Source organism: Drosophila subobscura, chromosome O, assembly GCF_008121235.1.
Source record: "Drosophila subobscura isolate 14011-0131.10 chromosome O, UCBerk_Dsub_1.0, whole genome shotgun sequence".
Lineage (NCBI taxonomy): Eukaryota > Metazoa > Arthropoda > Insecta > Diptera > Drosophilidae > Drosophila > Drosophila subobscura.
In genome coordinates, this window is record NC_048533.1 from 12,643,631 (window position 1) to 12,661,061 (window position 17,431).

General features: G+C 48.8%; 1 protein-coding gene across 2 annotated transcripts in view; it reads left to right on the plus strand.

Moving 5' to 3' along the window:
• The first annotated feature begins 398 nt into the window (after positions 1-398).
• Positions 399-17,431, plus strand: part of LOC117897544 (GATA-binding factor C) — a 35,796-nt gene continuing 18,763 nt past the window's right edge. Inside the window, exons 1-4 of one of the 2 annotated variants that reach the window (XM_034806469.1) lie at positions 399-823; positions 2,412-2,934; positions 15,139-15,425; positions 15,567-16,368. In XM_034806469.1, coding sequence (XP_034662360.1) covers positions 2,604-2,934; positions 15,139-15,425; positions 15,567-16,368 — 1,420 coding nt within the window. In that variant the 5' untranslated portion in view covers positions 399-823; positions 2,412-2,603. The remainder of the gene's footprint in view (positions 824-2,411; positions 2,935-15,138; positions 15,426-15,566; positions 16,369-17,431) is intronic. The other variant, XM_034806470.1, reaches the window with a different exon arrangement.

Below are 17,431 nucleotides of genomic sequence, written 5' to 3' on the forward strand. Positions count from 1 at the left end.
AACAAACCAACGGACATGCAACTGCAGCCCGAACGAACCGAACCGAACCGGTTACCTGCTGCTGGCTGCTCTCACACACGACACGGCCAAAAAAACACGCCCCGCTCACCAGGCGAAAGAGTGACAAGCATATTGCGCACTCAGCTCGGTATAGCCATCCTGCTTGCACCGCACACAGCACTGCTTGACGGTGCGACCATCTTGTATGTGCCAAACGCGCACACAGCGACACACGCACCGAAGTCCGGCCCTCGTCAGACGAGTTGCTTCTCCCTCAGATACAACGAGCGAGCGTGTGTGTGCTTGTGTGCGCCTCTGAGTGTAGCTGTGTGAGTGGCTGAACGCGAACGCGCTTGTCTTTCCTGTTTCGCGCTCGTGCCTGTTCAGTTGGACGACGACCGTTGACGTGTTCGATGCAACATACAGCACAGCAAATATAACTGAAGCGCTATCGTGTTCGCCCGTCTCGTTCGCCGTTCCGTTCGTTTACCGTTTACCGTACCCGTAGCGTATCGTGCCGTTCCCCGTTCGCGTTGGTTTTACGTCGGCGGCGGTGTTTTTCCGTGAAACTAACAAAAAGAAACAAAAGCAAAGCCCAGAAGAAAGCTCAAAACGCGTCGGCAAATACACCCAATCTGAGCCAGGGCCAAGAAAGTAAAGTGTTGCCAATAGCAAAAGCAAAACAAAACAGAGATACAAATACGAGATCCCCAAACACGGAGATACAACTACTCCCAAAACAGAGATACAACTGAAAGAGCCCCCAAAACAGAGAAACAAATCAAAACGACCGAAACAGTGTGACTAATAAATGTGCTAAAATGTAAGATTAAAATGAAGGAATAACCCAAAATAATCCTATCAAAAAATACAACAAAAGTTTTCCCCAACAATTGATGAGATTTTAACGGTTCAGCGGAGCGCCTTATCGAGCAATCATCAGTGGCACAAGGGACCCATACATAGCCCCAAATACTGGCATACTGGCTGACACAGGCATTGAAAAATCTGGCAACTGGCTTATCAATTTATTGCTATCAACTAACCAACAAAAGCAACACCAACACCAACACCAACAGCAGCAACAACAATCAAATATTTTTGAAGACATTTAATGAAAAGTGTTTGCTTCTCTTTCCCCGTATCGCTGGTGCTGCTGCTGCTTCTGCTGATAGATAGATAAATTGATTGAGTTTCAACGCTGCCACGCAGAAAGCAAATCAAAAATTGTTGGATAGGAGAAGTACAGGGGAGAAGAGACCTGTTTGTCTTTCTGCCTCCCCAGAGGCTCGGAGGGAGATGTGCAGGGAAGGGCCATGCGTTGAGGTAACAAATTATGTTGCCTTATCATATTTCTGTAGCGCAATTGTCAATCGAGCGATAGGCATCTGGAATACGTACCTTAAAGATAGAAGAAGTCGGGTCCAACCCATGGGTTGTATTATTAATTTTTCGAAGCCAAAGCAAACAAAGAAAGCAAATAGCACAACTCCTGTTGATAATAATCTATTTTTTAAAAGAAATCAACGAGTGCAGTGCACACACGCACACACACACACACGCACACACAAACGGGGCACACGGCACACACTCCTCGTACTATCTATGGCTGATAAGACCACCGAAAAAATGTCCCCCAAAAATGTTGTCGCACCTCTGGGGCTACCTGTCTAAATCAATAGAACTTGTCTGTCTGATTGTCTGATAGTCTCTGATAGTGCGGGGCGGGGGGGGCACACAACATACAGATGCCCGTACTAATTCAAGCTGGAAGAGATAAACCTCAGATGAAACTCTAATTGGGCCCACACACACGCACCGAGCCATTCGCGCACACACCTGCCTCGGTACTCCGCACTCCCACGCACAATCCCAGGCGCCGTCTTTGACATCCCACGGATACGGGTACATGCACCGTGAGATCCTTTTGTCTGGCAGGCACAATTGTCTCGGCTTTATGACAGTGTAAACATTGTGACAGTAGAGAAAGACAATCGCAGAATATTGTGCCAGGGACATGTTTATTAGATCCCCTGGGATGCAGGGAAGATCATCAATCAATGGGCAGGCTGCAACTGCAATTGCAACTGCAACAGAGACTGCCAAAAATACTCGAATTTTCCTACGGTGGCAGTCTGTGGAGCAGTCGTAAATCAACCTGCGGTTATCCTAGCACAAACTGCCACCGCAACTGTACCCATAAAGTAGCCATAAAAACAATTGAACAAAAACAAAAACAAAAACAAAATGTAAAGCGTTGAAGTGCGTTCGGGGACTGATAAGGAGTGCAGAGTGTTGGGGCACCTACTTGATAACGCCAGCTACCGTTAAAATCTTATCAAGCGCAGACACCTCGAAAGGAAAGCCACAAAATTTCAGTTTCTAAAGTACAAAAATTTCTGAAATTGCAGCGCGTTCTGTGTGGTTAGGCGCGTGAACAGGAAAATGTGTGGTTGCTGAGAACCGAGCGCTACTTGCCACTGCAGCACACACAACACACACACACACCCACCCATCCCGAAGCTAGAGAGGAGCGAGAGGAGAGGAGCCAATTCCCATACGCCCCACAGTAGCACAGAAAAGCTTTCAAGATTATACTCGAAATGGATATGACCTCAACAGCGGAGGCTGCCGCGCGCAGCTGGTACGACAGTCCGCGCTTAGGCGGCGGCGGCTCCGGATCCGGCAGCAATGGCGGCGGCGTCTCCCCACACACCAACGGCCTGGGCAGCGCCGGCAGCAGCCTGGCCCACAGCCACCACAGCCTGTCCAGCGGCGCCTCCTCGGCGGGCAGCAGCGTCGGAGCAGCCCTCGGTGGAGGAGCGGGCGGCGCCGGTTCGGGCCTCGGCCTGGATACCAGCGATATGAGTGCGTTCTATGCGCTGGAGAGCAATGGACACCATCGGCGGTACTATCCGAGCTATCATCAGCACAGTAAGTACCCAGGGAAAGGGATTTGGGTTTGGGTGTGGGTTTGGGGAAAAGGTTCCACCTCGATTGGATTTATGTTTTATTTAATAGTAATTTCTTCCATCTTTTTTCTGTCGTTGTTTTTGCCTGTTGTGGCTCGGACATTTGTTCTAATGTCATTTCTAATGCGTTTTTAATGAATGTATTTTGCTGGGGGGGGGGAGCTCGGGGTGGATCAGAGTTGGTGGTGGGTCTGATGGGTGCCGTCTGTAACCGCCCACCGCCCACCGCCCACAAATCGATTGCTTCGCGCCTTTTTTGTGTTGCTGAGTGAACGTTTCCGGTTGGCCGCCATAAATAATGAGGGGGAGGGGCCCACAGCAATCGCTGGGGTCTATCGTGGATACTCACTAGCAGCCAGATTGTATCCTAGATATCCTCGAAGCATTGAGTTAAACTCTGCAGATAGCAATTGGTCAATGTTTAGCCAAAGAACCAGGAAATTTAAGCTCCAGAATGGAGTACGATTAATCGTGTATTTCCCACACACCACAACCCTTTCCATTTATTCTTTTATTCTGTAAAGTTCTGCACATAAAACCCAAATGAAAGTTTCAGTTTTCTTCCATAATTTCCCCCTCAGCATGGTCTATGTCTCTATTACAGCCAGAGTGTTGTATTTGTGGTTGTTTTTCTTCCCCTGCTTGCCCCCCGCCTGAGAATATCATCTCGTGAAAATGGAAATTTGTTTGGCTGTACAGTTTTTCCTAATTGCCTGAAATTTGTTCGTTGGACTAGTGTCTGGGGCCAAAGAGAAAATGATCTGGGCTCATTAGTGCGGTGCGCGACGGCCGCCACCAAAACAGAGCAAATGGCAGACGACATTATTTTTGGGTCTTTTTTTTAATTCTTCTGTTGGGTGTATGTGTGGTTCACACGCCTCCAAAAAAGTTTCCAGTTCCGCTAAGTTAATTTTCAATTTGCGGAGCCGCCGCACTGCTTGCTGCTGTATCCAAGTGCGGCTCTGTGGCCGCGTTTGGGTCTGGGCCAAAGGCAGACTGTGACTCTGCTGTCAGTTTTGACAGCTGATGGCCCAAACCATTTTCACTTGGCACTTAGCATTGCAAGTCCCCATTGTTGTTGCTGCTGCTGCTGCTGCTTCTGGCTGCAGATTTGGCTCGCCTCTGACTCTGACTCTGGGGTTTGGCTTTTCGTCTGTTTGGGGTCCCTGGGTTTGGTGTGGTTTGGTTTGCATTTTGACAGTTCCACGTAAAACGCAACGAACACCCAAACGTGACATGCATCAATGCTCGGTCGCCTGGCCGCTGAATTTATTTCCTGCTCTTTGAGTGTGCAAAATTTTAATTTAAAATTTCTGTATACGTATCAGGAATGTGTGTAGCGGGCGAAGAAGGAAAGATCACTGCCAAAGAAAGGCTGCAAACGGCAAAGTGATCAATCAGCTTGGGAGGCTGCTGCTGCTGCTGCTGCCTCTGTCTCTCTCTCTCTCTCCCTTCGCCTCTCCCTCGATTCCTTTTGCATTTATGTTTAATTCATGTTATTCATACGCCGACTTTATTGATGCTTGATTTGATTCCATTCCATTCCATCCACTGATCCCAGGCTCTCCTCTGTAATTCATTCATGCACTCAAAACTTCTCGGATTCAAATCCCGCGCACTGTTCGCTCAACATTTGACAGACAGTTTGTCTGTCTGTCCAAAGAGAGGGGACTCTGGGGCATCGGCAGTGGAAATGGCAGTGGCAGTGGCAGTGGCACTCGCATCCATAACGAGCATCGCGACGCTGCGCACCGCACCGGGGCACCTGTGGCGAGCGTTGATTTTAAAATTCATTAGTCTGCAAATGTCACATCTCGTGAGGGCTTAGGAGTGGTGGCGGTGATGCCTGGGGCGGGCACTTCCAGTTGTCAAAATCCCAATTTAGTTGTCAATTATGAGTGGTGGACTTTAGTTGCTGTCATTAGTGGGCAAATTAAGCAACTAGGGCTCTTCCCGCCCCACCAAATTTAGACGCCCGCTGAGCAAATGCAGTTTAATGGCTAACACACACACACACACACGCAGACACAAATACACACACATACTGGTGCGGAATGGCTCGGAGATTTTTATGTTAGCCAAAGTCATAAAAACCAAAACAACGAGCCAGCCCCGTACGCGACAGCGACTACAACAAATGTGAAATTTAAATTTCAAAAGCAAACATGCCGAACATTTTGGCAATAACTTTTGTCGGCCGCGTGACTCTGTGTATTTGTATCTTTGTATCTGCGCATGTGTATGTGTCCCTGTATCTGCATCTTTTTCAGTTTTATTTTCTAACATTTTGTTACCTTTTTTCTCAAACATTTTCGATGAAAAATATATACATATGACCCACGTTTTATATTTTTTTTTTGTTGTTGCTGTTTTGTGTTTATGTTTTGCTCGTGTTTTTTTTTTTCTCTGGGTCTTTTGCTGTTTTTGGTATTTGACATGAGAGGCACTTTGGGCAGGTTTCTTGGCTATTTGAGCATTGAATTATATAATTAAATATACAATTTTAAGCAATTTATTTATCGCTTTGAAATTGCATCTATGGAAATTGAAACGGGCACTAAAAATACTTAGGATTAGAGGATTTTCTCGTGCTCAAGTTTCAATGATAAAAACAATTATTTATTAGTTTAGTTTAATCTCTTTTATCTCTGAGAAAAATATGTTCTTTTTGCTTGTTTTTATTTTCCAAGTTACCTTTGGAGCACCTTTTTCTCCCTCAGTTTTCTCTGGGAATGCACTCTTTAGCCAACTAATTTTCCCACTCTTGTAACCTTTTGAACGGCCAATTAGTTAGCCTTAATCTGTTGGCCTCGCTGTTAAAGTTCGAGCATAAAATACATTGTTAATTGCCAAACATTTGAATACTTATTCTTGCCCGAGTATTTTCCGAGCGAGTGCAGTTCAAACGAAAAGAATGAAAGAGAAGCACAGCTACCTATAGCCATTGCACTCTAACTGAAGGATAGAGATAGATATATAGATATAGCCATTAATAAATTCGAATGTTAGGAGTGACCAGTGGCCAGGGCGGGGTCCCATATTGTGTCGGTCGTGCATTTGTTGTTAGCAGCATTTATTTTTGTGCGCTTATCGGGCAAGTAGAATCGGGCAAATGAAAAGTTTTTGCCGGACAGAATGTTCCCACAAGCCGGCTGTGGGGACCACTTAACGCAAATGTCACGCACAGTGGCACCAAGTCACAAAAGGATATCAAATGAGATGCGGGCCCATTGAAAAAAGTCTCTCAGAAGTGCTGCAGCTTCAGCCACAGACTTCAGGCTTCAGACTCCTTCTCTAACTCTCAGCCTTCTCCTCCTCTAGCTCGAGGTCTAGATTTAAACTGGCTGCTCCTGGCCAGTTACCAGCTACCAGGTGTTGCACTTGAAGCGCTCGCCACTCATAAATTTTCGTGTGGCCGGGCATAAAACTGCAAAATTTCCAAGAAATTACAACACGGCCAAAAGCGCAAAAGCACACAGGAATATTACAACCGCAACTACTCCTAGTCAAGACAAGTCACACACGGCCCTCCCCTCCAGGGGGGATGCCTGCTGCTTGTGTGTGTATGTGTGTGTGTAATAGTTGTTGTAATTTACCGAATGCAACCACGAGGCCAGGACGGGCTGTGGCACAGCCCGGGCAGGAGCCACAGTCAGAATCATAGCCATAGCGTGCCTGCTGCCTGCCTGAACCTCGGGACAGAATCTCGACTGCAAATCTTAATCCCGGTGCGCAAGTTTTCAACGAATTGCGGAGCTGTTCGGGAGTGTGTGTGCTTTTGAGTGGATGGCCTATAAAAATGAGTTATGGTATTGCAATTGAACAGCTGGGCCACCGCTGCGTATGATTGATGTGGCCTCTAAGCCCATGAAATTCCCTATGGGCAAGCGGCTACCCTTACCCACGGAGGGCCCATCTAGTTTTTGGGTGGCGTTGGGCAGCGTTCGCAGCAATTCGCGTTTGATTAAAACGTCTGCCAAATCATGCCACATTAATTATGACCCAAATTCCAGGAAACATTCCATCCTACATCGTACGATGCAAAGCGGCAAAGTTGAAGCGCAGTTTGTGTGATTGCTGAATGCATTGACAGTGGCCGGTCATTCATTCATGGAGATGAAGATGAAGCTGAAGCTGAAGATGGGGTACGAACTTGCCACCGCCCGCGTTGCGCATTGCCTTGCACATGTTTGATGTTGCTGCTGCTCTTGCTGTTGCTGCTGTTGCTGGCGCGATGTTTTAATTAGTCGTGGCAGCAAGAACTGTCTCTGCTTAATTAAATGACATAATTATAAGAATGCGATGCCAGAGCCAGAACCAAACTCTCTGCCTACGCCAAAATGCAAACATGCAACACGTGATGTTGCCACTGTCGTTGACATTGCTGCGATGCTTCAATTAATTTGCACTCCAGCAACATTTTGCCTTCCTTCGCCTCGACTCTCTGACTGACTCTTGCCTGTTGGCTGGACTCTGCTGTTGGTTTTTGTTGGTTTTTGTTGCTGTTGTTTCTGTTACTGCTGCTTTGCATGCCACATAGCCAAAGGTGTTGCCGGCACAACCATCAGAGGTCCAAAAGGTGCCGCCACAGCCATTGTCCAGAGTATCTGCAGCCACACATTCCCACTGCCAACACGTTTCGCATTCTAATTTGACATTCTCCCTGGCCCGGTCTGGTCGGGGCTCCACTCCATTCCAGTGCAGCACAGACCAGGCCGTGCCGCGGTTTCAGCTAGTTTCGCCTAGTGTGAACAGCTGTCCTTCAATCACTATCAATGTCGCTGATGTTGCCTGTTGTGCCTGTGCCTGTGCCTGTTGCTGGCTGCATCAATCTGGGCAAGATGGCGAATGCCACAAGCTCCTTCAAAGCTTGCCGACTGCTTCTGGTGAAACGGGGCCGGAAGTCTTCTGCCGGCTAGTCCCTGCCATGGATGTGCTGTCATTTGTCATTCTGAGATTTCCAGGAACTTGTTCAGTCATAAATACATTCATATATACAGATCTATAAATATATCTACACAGTAGAAACTGTGCGCTGTGGCATCATCAATAAGGCAGGCAGGCGGCTACCGTGCTCCTTTCATTATTAATTTGTTAAATCAAAATGCAACTTGAAGGCGATTTATATTGACAACAATCGAGACAAAAGCTTACGCATCTTACACGGCCAGCAGCACGGCAGTGGCAGCCACATGTTGCTGCTGTTGCTGCTGTTGCTGCTGTTGTTGTGATTTGTCTAACACAGCGAGCGGTCGATATGCCCCGTTCTGGTCTGGCCCCATACAATGAGGCAGGAAGGCTGGCTGCCTGCCTGCCAGCATTCATTAATTTTCCAGCCAGCCAGCCAGCCAACAGGAGAGGGAAAAGCAGGCAAAGGAGCCGTCGCGTTTGCCTGGCAACATGTTGCCAGCGAGTCTCGGGCCCACGATTTGTGCATGCAATTACAATATTGAATATTAGCGCATTGTTGGCAGCTGCCAGCTGCCCCCGCTGTCAATGGTGCAACAGCAGCAGCAGCAGCAGCAGCAACAACAACGACAACGACAACAGCATCCAAACGGCAGCAACGGCAGCAAACATTTCTGTGTGCCTCTGATAAATTGTTGCTAATACATTTGTGCAGCCGTGTTTGGCATTGTGCTGGCACCGCACCGACTGTAACTCCGACTGAGTCCGCGGCAGAGTCCGTGGTCCCATTGCAGTGTCAAGTTTACAAATGACTTTTGCGACATTTGCCTTAACTGATCAAGCCACCCGAATGGCTTATTAATCAGAGGAGGAGGCACCCAAAAGTGGAGGCAGCCAAAAGAGTCATTGTACCCGCAGTCAAATTGCTTCCTAGAAATTGCTGCCCCCTGCCCCGCTCCACCGCCCTAACATTAGCTATCAAACTAGAACAATCTTACCGGGAATTGGCTGGAGAGCAGCAGCCTCTGGGCTCACCTGTGTGAGCGTTTCCCCCTAACAAATGACGCCTCTCTAATTAACATTTGTCAATGCTCGCCTCTTCGATGAGCAGCCAAATTTGTTTGGATCTTCGAGCAACCAGTTTTAGCCAAAAGAAGCGAGGAAGAGCCAAAGATTACCAAAGAGAACACAACAATGCAGCAATAACACGAAAATATGTGGACAATTCATTGGGTTCTTGTTGGGGCCGCCTTGTGTTTCGATCACTGGAAATATGTGTCGCCAGAGACGCCGCCAAAAATTTGTTGCAAGCAAGCAGGAAAGGAAGCAAGGCTGGCAGGCAGAGGGACAGAGAGAGAGAGAGGGCGGCAGACAGACTCACGATTTTTCGTTCCGTTTCGTTTGTGGCCTTTTTTGGGCGGGCGCGGAGCAAAACTGTTTAGCATAATTTTTCGCAGCGGATCCTCATCGCATCTCATCTTTTGGCTGTTCGTTCGGCTGTTGGCGGCGGCGCGTGTGTTTAATAAAATATTTTATTAATATGCGAATATGCCACAAGAGTGGACACAGCCGCCGCGGCTCCGAACTCGAAGAGAGCTCAAAGGCGAGGTCGCATCAATTGAATTTCTCAAGCTCGCAGCCGCTTATGAATTTATGCAACGTTTTCTTTGGCCAGTTGCGTTTTTTTTTCTGTTTTCGGGGGAGCAAGCGAGGCAGGGCCAGCCTTTTGTCTTTGGCCCTTTGTTGTGATAAATGTCAACGCGTTCTTATTTATGACATGTGAAGCAGCGCCCGCCGGTGGTCCCAACAGCAACAAGAAACAGCAATCCGAACAGCAACTTGTCAGCAGCAGCAGCAGCAGCAGCCGTAGGAGAAACAGATGAATCCAAGGCACAGAACAGCCGACGACACACACTTTGCTGAACACTTTTAGCGATCACTTCAAACGTTGACCAAATTTGGTTTGTGGCATATAAAAACTTGTCAATTTTAATGATTTCGCTGACGCTTCGAACTGTCATAAGTGCGAGCGAAGGCATTTGTTAGCAGCACAGGACACTCGGCCGGCATCCTTTTTGGGGTGTTCGCTCATTAGCCAGCAAAAGACCACCAACGGGTGAGACAGAGACGCAGAGAGAGAGAGAGACAGAAAACGAACTGAAAACTGTCAAAGCGTTTGACTGACTGACTGAGTGACTGACTGACTGACAGCCGAGCTGATATTTGCATAAATTTCCTTGGCTTTGGCCATTGCGTGGCAAGGATTCCAGGTGCCCTACTCCCCTGCTCTACCCTACTCCACCCCGCCATAGCTGCAGTTCAATGTGCCACCAAATGCCAACTGCAGCCGCATTATTAACATTTTTTTGTTGTGTTTCCCCTAAGCTGGAAAATGGTGCGGCTGCAACCGCTAACAAATGGCCACAAAAATGGCGCACTTCAGAGCCAAAACCCAACCCAAACGCGGCCTCCCCTTCGCCCCCTGCCTGGCACTGCTTGTTGTCAACATGTTTTCCTCTATTTTTTGTTGTGTTTCTCCTACGTTTTTTTTGTGTAGTTTGTGGCAGGCAGCATTGTTGCACGTAGTATGCAAAAGCTGCTGCTGCTGCTGCTGCTGTGGCCACGTAATTCACACGTTGGCCCACACCACCGGGTTATGGCCATTATTTGAGAGCCAAGCCGATCCGAAAACTATCTCGGGTGAAATTCTTCACAGAAATGCTCTTGTAATACGACAATTATAAAGCAATTAATAACCCAGAGAATTCCTCAAAAGAGATACACACACACACAGGCACAGGCACAGGCAGTTGTGCAACATTGCCCCATGCCCCATGCCACTGCCACCAGAATGGCAGCATAACTTACAGGCTGCCGTTGCCGTTGCTACTTGAGTTATTAAACGCATTATCATAAATACAATTGACAACTTATGACTAATGATAAGCTGGCATGCAACTTGAGGCAGGGCCGAGGCTGCTGCACGTAGACTGTGTGTAGCTGTGTGTGCCGCGGGGGCAGGGGCTTGTGCGGCATGCCGCAAATAAAGTGTTAATAATATAGATGGCAGAGGCAGCGCAGTTTGCGCTTAATAATGCAGCCTGCCTCTGACTGCCTCTGTTTCTGTCAGTCACTCATTCGGCCCCCAGTACGTCAGTCAGTCCGTCAGTCAGTCAGTCAGTTGGTCTGTCAGTCCGTCAGTCGGAGTCACGCAAATGCCATAATGCCAGGCAGGGAAAAGCAAAGAAATAATTAAAACAAACAAGCGCGCAAAATGCTAAGCAGCCCAGCGACCGCTCTCAGAGCCACTGTTTCAGTTTCAGGCTTCAGCTTCAGCTTCAGTTTCAGTTTTCAGCTTCGACTTCCACTTCGACTGCGGGGTTTCGAGCTCCAACTAAAAACTATCAAGGTGTCTTTGAGGCGGCCAAAACTGACCTACCTGCTGAGCAGAGAGTGCCACTGCGGCGGCTCTTGGTGGTGGCTAAAACTGGAATCCGTTATAGTTTATGGCCCGCTGCGGCCGCTGCTGCTGCTGCTGCTGCATGTTTAAACAATTTCCAATTTTGGAGCAGGTGTAAGTGTCTCAAGAGAGAGGCAAAGACTGAGACAGAGAGAGAGGGAGAGAGATAGAGAGAGAGACACTTGACCGCATTTTGGAGCCGCCGCCACGCGCCTACAACAGCAACAGCAACATCTACAACGGAGCAGGTGAAAAGTCCTTGTTATATGTCTTGAGGGTAGCTCTGGCCATAAATTAAGCCACCGCCTGCAGCCAAACACACTCACACACACGATTGTAGATACATAAATACACATGTACGAGGGGTCAGAGCAGAGGATTCCCTGGCTTCTGCGCGAGTCCTTTGCATGATTGATTGTTGGCCAGCACAGGAAGCAGCTGAATCCACTAATCGACTCCGGAATCCCCTCAGCACAAACATCATCCAGCAATCGGGGAGAGAGAGAGTGTGTGAGTGAGTGTCGTTGTGTTCCTGGTGTCTCGTTTTACGCATTTGCGGATTTGATTTGTCTCGATTGATAACGTGGAAATTCTCTCAACCCCTAATCCCATATCTGGGCAGCTTTTGGTGTGAATTTAATTTACCAAAGAGCTGGCAATCCTTTTTTTTCTCTCTCTCGTGTGTCCTCCCGTGTCCTATCAAGATGGCAATGCTCTTTGAGCGCTGCGTTACCCATTGCCTTTTGTTGTCCCATTCAAATGTGTTGATGATGATAATAGAAAAGGGCATGAGGAATGGGCATGAGGTACGAGGATGCTGCGTTGATGAGATGGCCGAAATGATAGGATCCAGCTGCTGGCTGCATTTTACTAATTGAAATTGTTGCGACAGTCCCATGCCATGCCATTCGGGACTTCACCTGTTTTCTGGCTTGCTGGTGCCTCTCGCTCTCTCTCTCTCTGTCTGTCTGTCTGTCATGGTCTGTCATCTTCAAATGTCCAACACGTCCGGCTAAGTGCATCGCGCACATCACACATAGACAGACGTAGCTACATTAATTATGTCATTCACGTCGTCGTCGTCAAGCAAAGTCGATTGCAATTAAAAGGCGCTTTCGGCGCACAAAACCAAACGGATACCCGGCTTTGGCTTTGGCTTTGGCTCTCGACTCTCTACTCGACGCGACTCAACTCGAGGCTTTGGGGCCTAGATGGACAGGCGCTGAGAGCGTTGAGCGCTGTCAAACGCTTTTAAGCTGCCATAGAAATGTCAAAAAAAGAGAGAGAAAGAGAGCGGGAAAGCGGGAGAGCGGGAGAGTCGGTCGGCTTTTGTGGCTTTGATCTGTCACTTTGAAGAAATCAAGCGCAGGCCAAAAACTTCAAAAAAGCAAAACAAAAGCAAAAGCAACAAAAAACTTGACTTTGTTGTACAGGTTGCTGTTGTTGTTGTTGTGTAGAACGTGTCAGCCGGGGACGACCAAGGGCAACCCCTGCCCCCTGCCACAACACATACGAGTCATACAGCAACAACAACAGGCAGAGCTTTCCACCAGCACGAGCTTTGCATACCGACAGCAACAACAATAAAAAAGCAACAAAAAAAGAATTTTCGTTGTTTCTTGTTGTTTTTTTTTCTTTCAACTTTTTGCAACTTTAATTGCTGTGTACTCCGCGGTTGATTTATTAGCGAATTGTTTTATACACACACACACAAACACACAGACACACATAAAATAAGATGCCAACAGCCTTCTGGTAAGGCTCGGCCACAGCCACAGCCTCGAAGCTTCAGCTAACAGTGACTCACGCGGCTGCAGATTAACAGCAAGGCAGCAGCGTGCAGGGCCTACCCACCATTAACAGCGCTCTGTTATCGCCAACACCATCGGCAGGGGGCTCCAAAACAAATTGAAAGTTACCAATTAAAGAAGAGACCGACATTGATTTGCAGCAGGTCCGCGCAGTCTATAATTTAGCATGTCCAATGTGATTATTTCCCTGAGAGTGAGTCTGCGTCTGTCCAAATTATACAAGTACAAGTACGATGATGACGACTTCATATACACAGGAATTGTGGTTGAGGGGGAGAGACATTTTCATTCAAAGATGAGGTGGCACGTAGCTGGTAATCGGGTTTTGTCGTTGTCGGCGCAAAAGTGTGAAGTCTCGGGACAAGCAGTAACAACATTTGATTGAGGCATTGGCCAGGGCAAATATCTTCCACGGAACTCGAAGAAACAACCACAAGTCCAACTGTGCAACTGTGGCTCTTGTGGTTGCAACTGCAACTGCCTCTGCCCTGACTAATTTCTATAATCAGACACACGTACATATAATATCGCCACTAAAGCACTGTTATTAGGATAATCAAATGGATATTATCGCAGGCAGCGATCCAAACAACCAACCAACCAACCGATCGATCGATCGATGGATCCAAGTGAACTCAAACCATCCATCGAGCGATCATGTTCTTCTCTCTTTCGCTGATTGCTGGCAATGAAGGAATATACGTAACGTGTATACCCTTTATCAGGGAATGGGGAATTATAGCTTTGTTTTGCGGCTTTGATTGGGTGCCAGATAGAGCTATCAGCGGAGGGAGTTTCTGCATAAGTTTCCCATGAGAAAATATTCAGAGAGAGAGATTTAATTTGCAAACTCAACTTCCTTGTAGAGCATTGCCGCTTCTCCATTTACCAAAAACAATTCCAAGTTTGTTCTTGCTGTGGCTCTTGCCTGGTCTTGATTTGGCCTAATCCATCTTGGCGTGCATTGAACTGACCTACTGTTGGCCAGGCCAGCCAGCTTTGAGTGCTGCTGCTGTTGGTGCTCCTGCTGGTGCTGCTGCTTTTTTGTTTTCGCTGTGGCTGCTGCATAATCAAAAATAATTTCGCATACAAACAAGCCCCAAAGGCCTGCGACTCTTTGGGGAGCTGCAGCCAGCAATATTAATGATAATAATAAGAATAAGTGCGCCCCAAACAATTGCAACATGCCTCCCCAGCACCCGCTTCGAGGATATACACTCAAACAGACAGACATAGGGGGGGGATATGTATGTATGGGCGACGGCCAGCCTATGCCGATCGCTGTGTCCAAGCGGCAGCACTGGCGCACATAAATCTCACTTGGTGTCTGCTAAATTATACACTGCCAGACATTTAGGCTACACTTTTAGCCGAGCCCTGGCATAGGTGAGGCGGCAAACGGGGCCCCCGATCCGATCCCGGCCGATCCGAGCCGTTGATCGATCTTTTTAGCTCTGGGACAAAAGTTTAACGCGATTGTTTATGATACAAATTAAACAATTTATGACAATGCAGAAGTCCCAGCACCAGCACCAGCACCAGTCTCAGTCTCTCTGTGGCTCTCTTTGGTCTTGGCCATATGCAAAAACGGCCCGAAGGCCGCAAGCGTTGGATCGATGGTGGATCGATCGCTTGATCTTTGCTTGTGGTGTGGTCAGAGGTTCTGTGGCGGCTCGGCCTCTTGGCTCTCTCTCTCTCTGTCTGTCTGTCTCTTTGGTGTTTCATAAATTATAACGCAGCTTTTCCGCCTTGGATCGGCTTTTGCTTAGCGAAATTTGCGCGGCAGCCACAGAGCAGAGGAAAACACAGGCAGGACAGGGCAGGGAACAACCGCATCGTTTATTATGAATTTTTATCGCTTCTGGTGGCGGCTAAGTCGGTTTATCTTCGTTATAAATTCGGGCCATAATTGATTTAATGCAGCATTTAAGTTGATTTCTTCAGCCGCAGATTTTGTATTAACTTTGCGTTTTTATCTCTGTTGCAGCATCCCGCATGCCCTCCACACATGCCACGCCCCAAGTGTGCCGTCCGCACTTCCACACCCCGCTGAGTCCCTGGCTGACCAGCGAACACAAGTCGTTCGCCCCCGCCAGCGCCTGGAGCATGGGACAGTTCGCGTGCCCCCAGGAGCCGCAGGTGGAGCACAAGCTGGGCCAGATGGGCCAGAGCCACCAGACGACGGCCGCCGGGCAGCATTCGTTTCCATTCCCACCGACACCGCCAAAGGATTCGACGCCCGACTCAGTACAAACCGGTCCATCCGAGTACCAGGTAAGAAACTAAAGAGAGAGAGGGAGAGGGAGGGATGGCAGAGTCGCAAGCAAATATATCGATAACTTATCGATGCACTTTTTGCTTCGACTGGGACTCTTTCCATGTATTAATTTTGCGCTTCTTCCGCCCCCTTTGCAGGCCGTTATGAACGCCTTTATGCATCAACAGGCCACGGGCTCTACCTCACTGACGGACGCCAGCTGTGCGCTGGACATCAAGCCCTCCATCCAGAATGGCAGCGCCAGCTCGAGCGGACCCGCCCCCACATCAGCGCCCAAGCAGCGCGAAGGTACTAACAGCAATAATAATAGCTCCAACTCCAGCAGCAGCCAGCAGCAGCAGCAGCAGCAACAGCAGCAGCAGCAGCAAAGCGGCAGCAGCAACCCCAACAACAGCAATGCCTCCTCCTCCGCCTCCGCCTCCGCCTCAGCCTCTGCGGCTACCTCCTCGAACGGCCTGTTCGATGGCACCGCGCAGGCCCACTACGCGGCCTCCAATAATGCCAGCGGCAGCGCGAATGGCGGAAGCGGGGGCAGCGGCGGCAGCTACGACAGCAGCAGCTACGCGTCGTACCACCACGCTGCACAGGCGGCGCACCACCAGGCTGCGGCTGTGGCAGCGGCCAACATGTTCCAAAGTTCCTCCGTGGCGGCGGCCGCCGTGCGGCATAGTATGGGTGCAGCGGCGGCGGCAGCGGCGCACCATCATCACCACCATCACAGTGGACACCATCATCACTCTGCCTCCTCAGCGGCCAGTGCGGCCATGCACAGCATGGGCGGCAGCATGGGCGGCGGCATGGGAGGTGGCAGTGGAGCGGGCGGCAGCTCGGCATCCCTCGGCGGACACAGTGGGTCCGGTTTGGGTGGTGGTGGCGGTGGTGGCGTTGGCGGAGGACTGGATGTGAAGCCGGTGCGGACGAAGCCGAGGACGAGTGCTGGTAAGCAAGACAAAAGTTTATTCCGACATTATGCGATCTTGGTGTGGGTGAATAATCATTGTTGCTTGTTATCGATAGTTATCGATTGTACAACAAATCAATTATGTTTACCCTTTGTGTTGTGTCCAATGGAAATGGTTTACATTGCCTACAAAGAGAGAGAAATAATTTATTTTCCTCCAAAACTAATTGAAAAATCAAAGATTTCATTTTCGAATCGATTACCCATCGATAAATGATCGATAGCCAATGTAAACCGTCTCCAGTTGAAACACTTAATGTTTAATTTTCATTATTTTAGTTTGTAGTTTTCATTTTGTCACCCGCCCCCCGTTCCCATTGCTTTGATTGACAAAACCCTTTGCCAGTGCCGTTTCACACGCTCACGTGGGAAGCTACTCTAGAACGTCTTCCTCACTTAACTCCTGCACCACACGGAACCCGGCCCCTGTCCATGTCCATGCCCCATCCAAAAAAGAAGCAGAAGAGAGACGCACATACACAAGTTGCACTTGACATGTGCTCTGGAGCAGCATGCTGGCCACATTCCCGCCACTTGAGCATGTTTCCTGCTTTTGCGGGCCGCGTAAAAATATGCAGAAAGATCCCAGCCCCAGACCATGTCCCGCTCCCTCGTTGCGTATACGCGGTGTAGTCGCTTGCCATGAAATCAGCACATTACAATGACAACAACTGCAGCCAACAATAGGAGAGGAGAAGCGGCAAGCGGCAACTGCGGCAACTGCAACTTCAATGCTATTGTCAACGCTTTGCTTGGCTCCACTGCCTCCTCATCAATGTGGTTGCTGCATAGCTGATGTTGTTGCTGTTGTTGTTGCTGTTGTGGTTGTTAATTACTTCATGTTGCTGCTACTGCCAGTGCCACTGCCCTGGCTGATGTTTGAAAAGACCCACCACACACACACACATGCAGAAGCAGCCGCATTCATTCGCATTCGCTGCGGAAGTTGAACGCCGCTGCTGCACCTGCTTTGCCGTTGCGTTTTTGCATGGCCCGACAACAACTCAACAACATCAGCAGCAGCAGCAAGAGCAGCAGCAG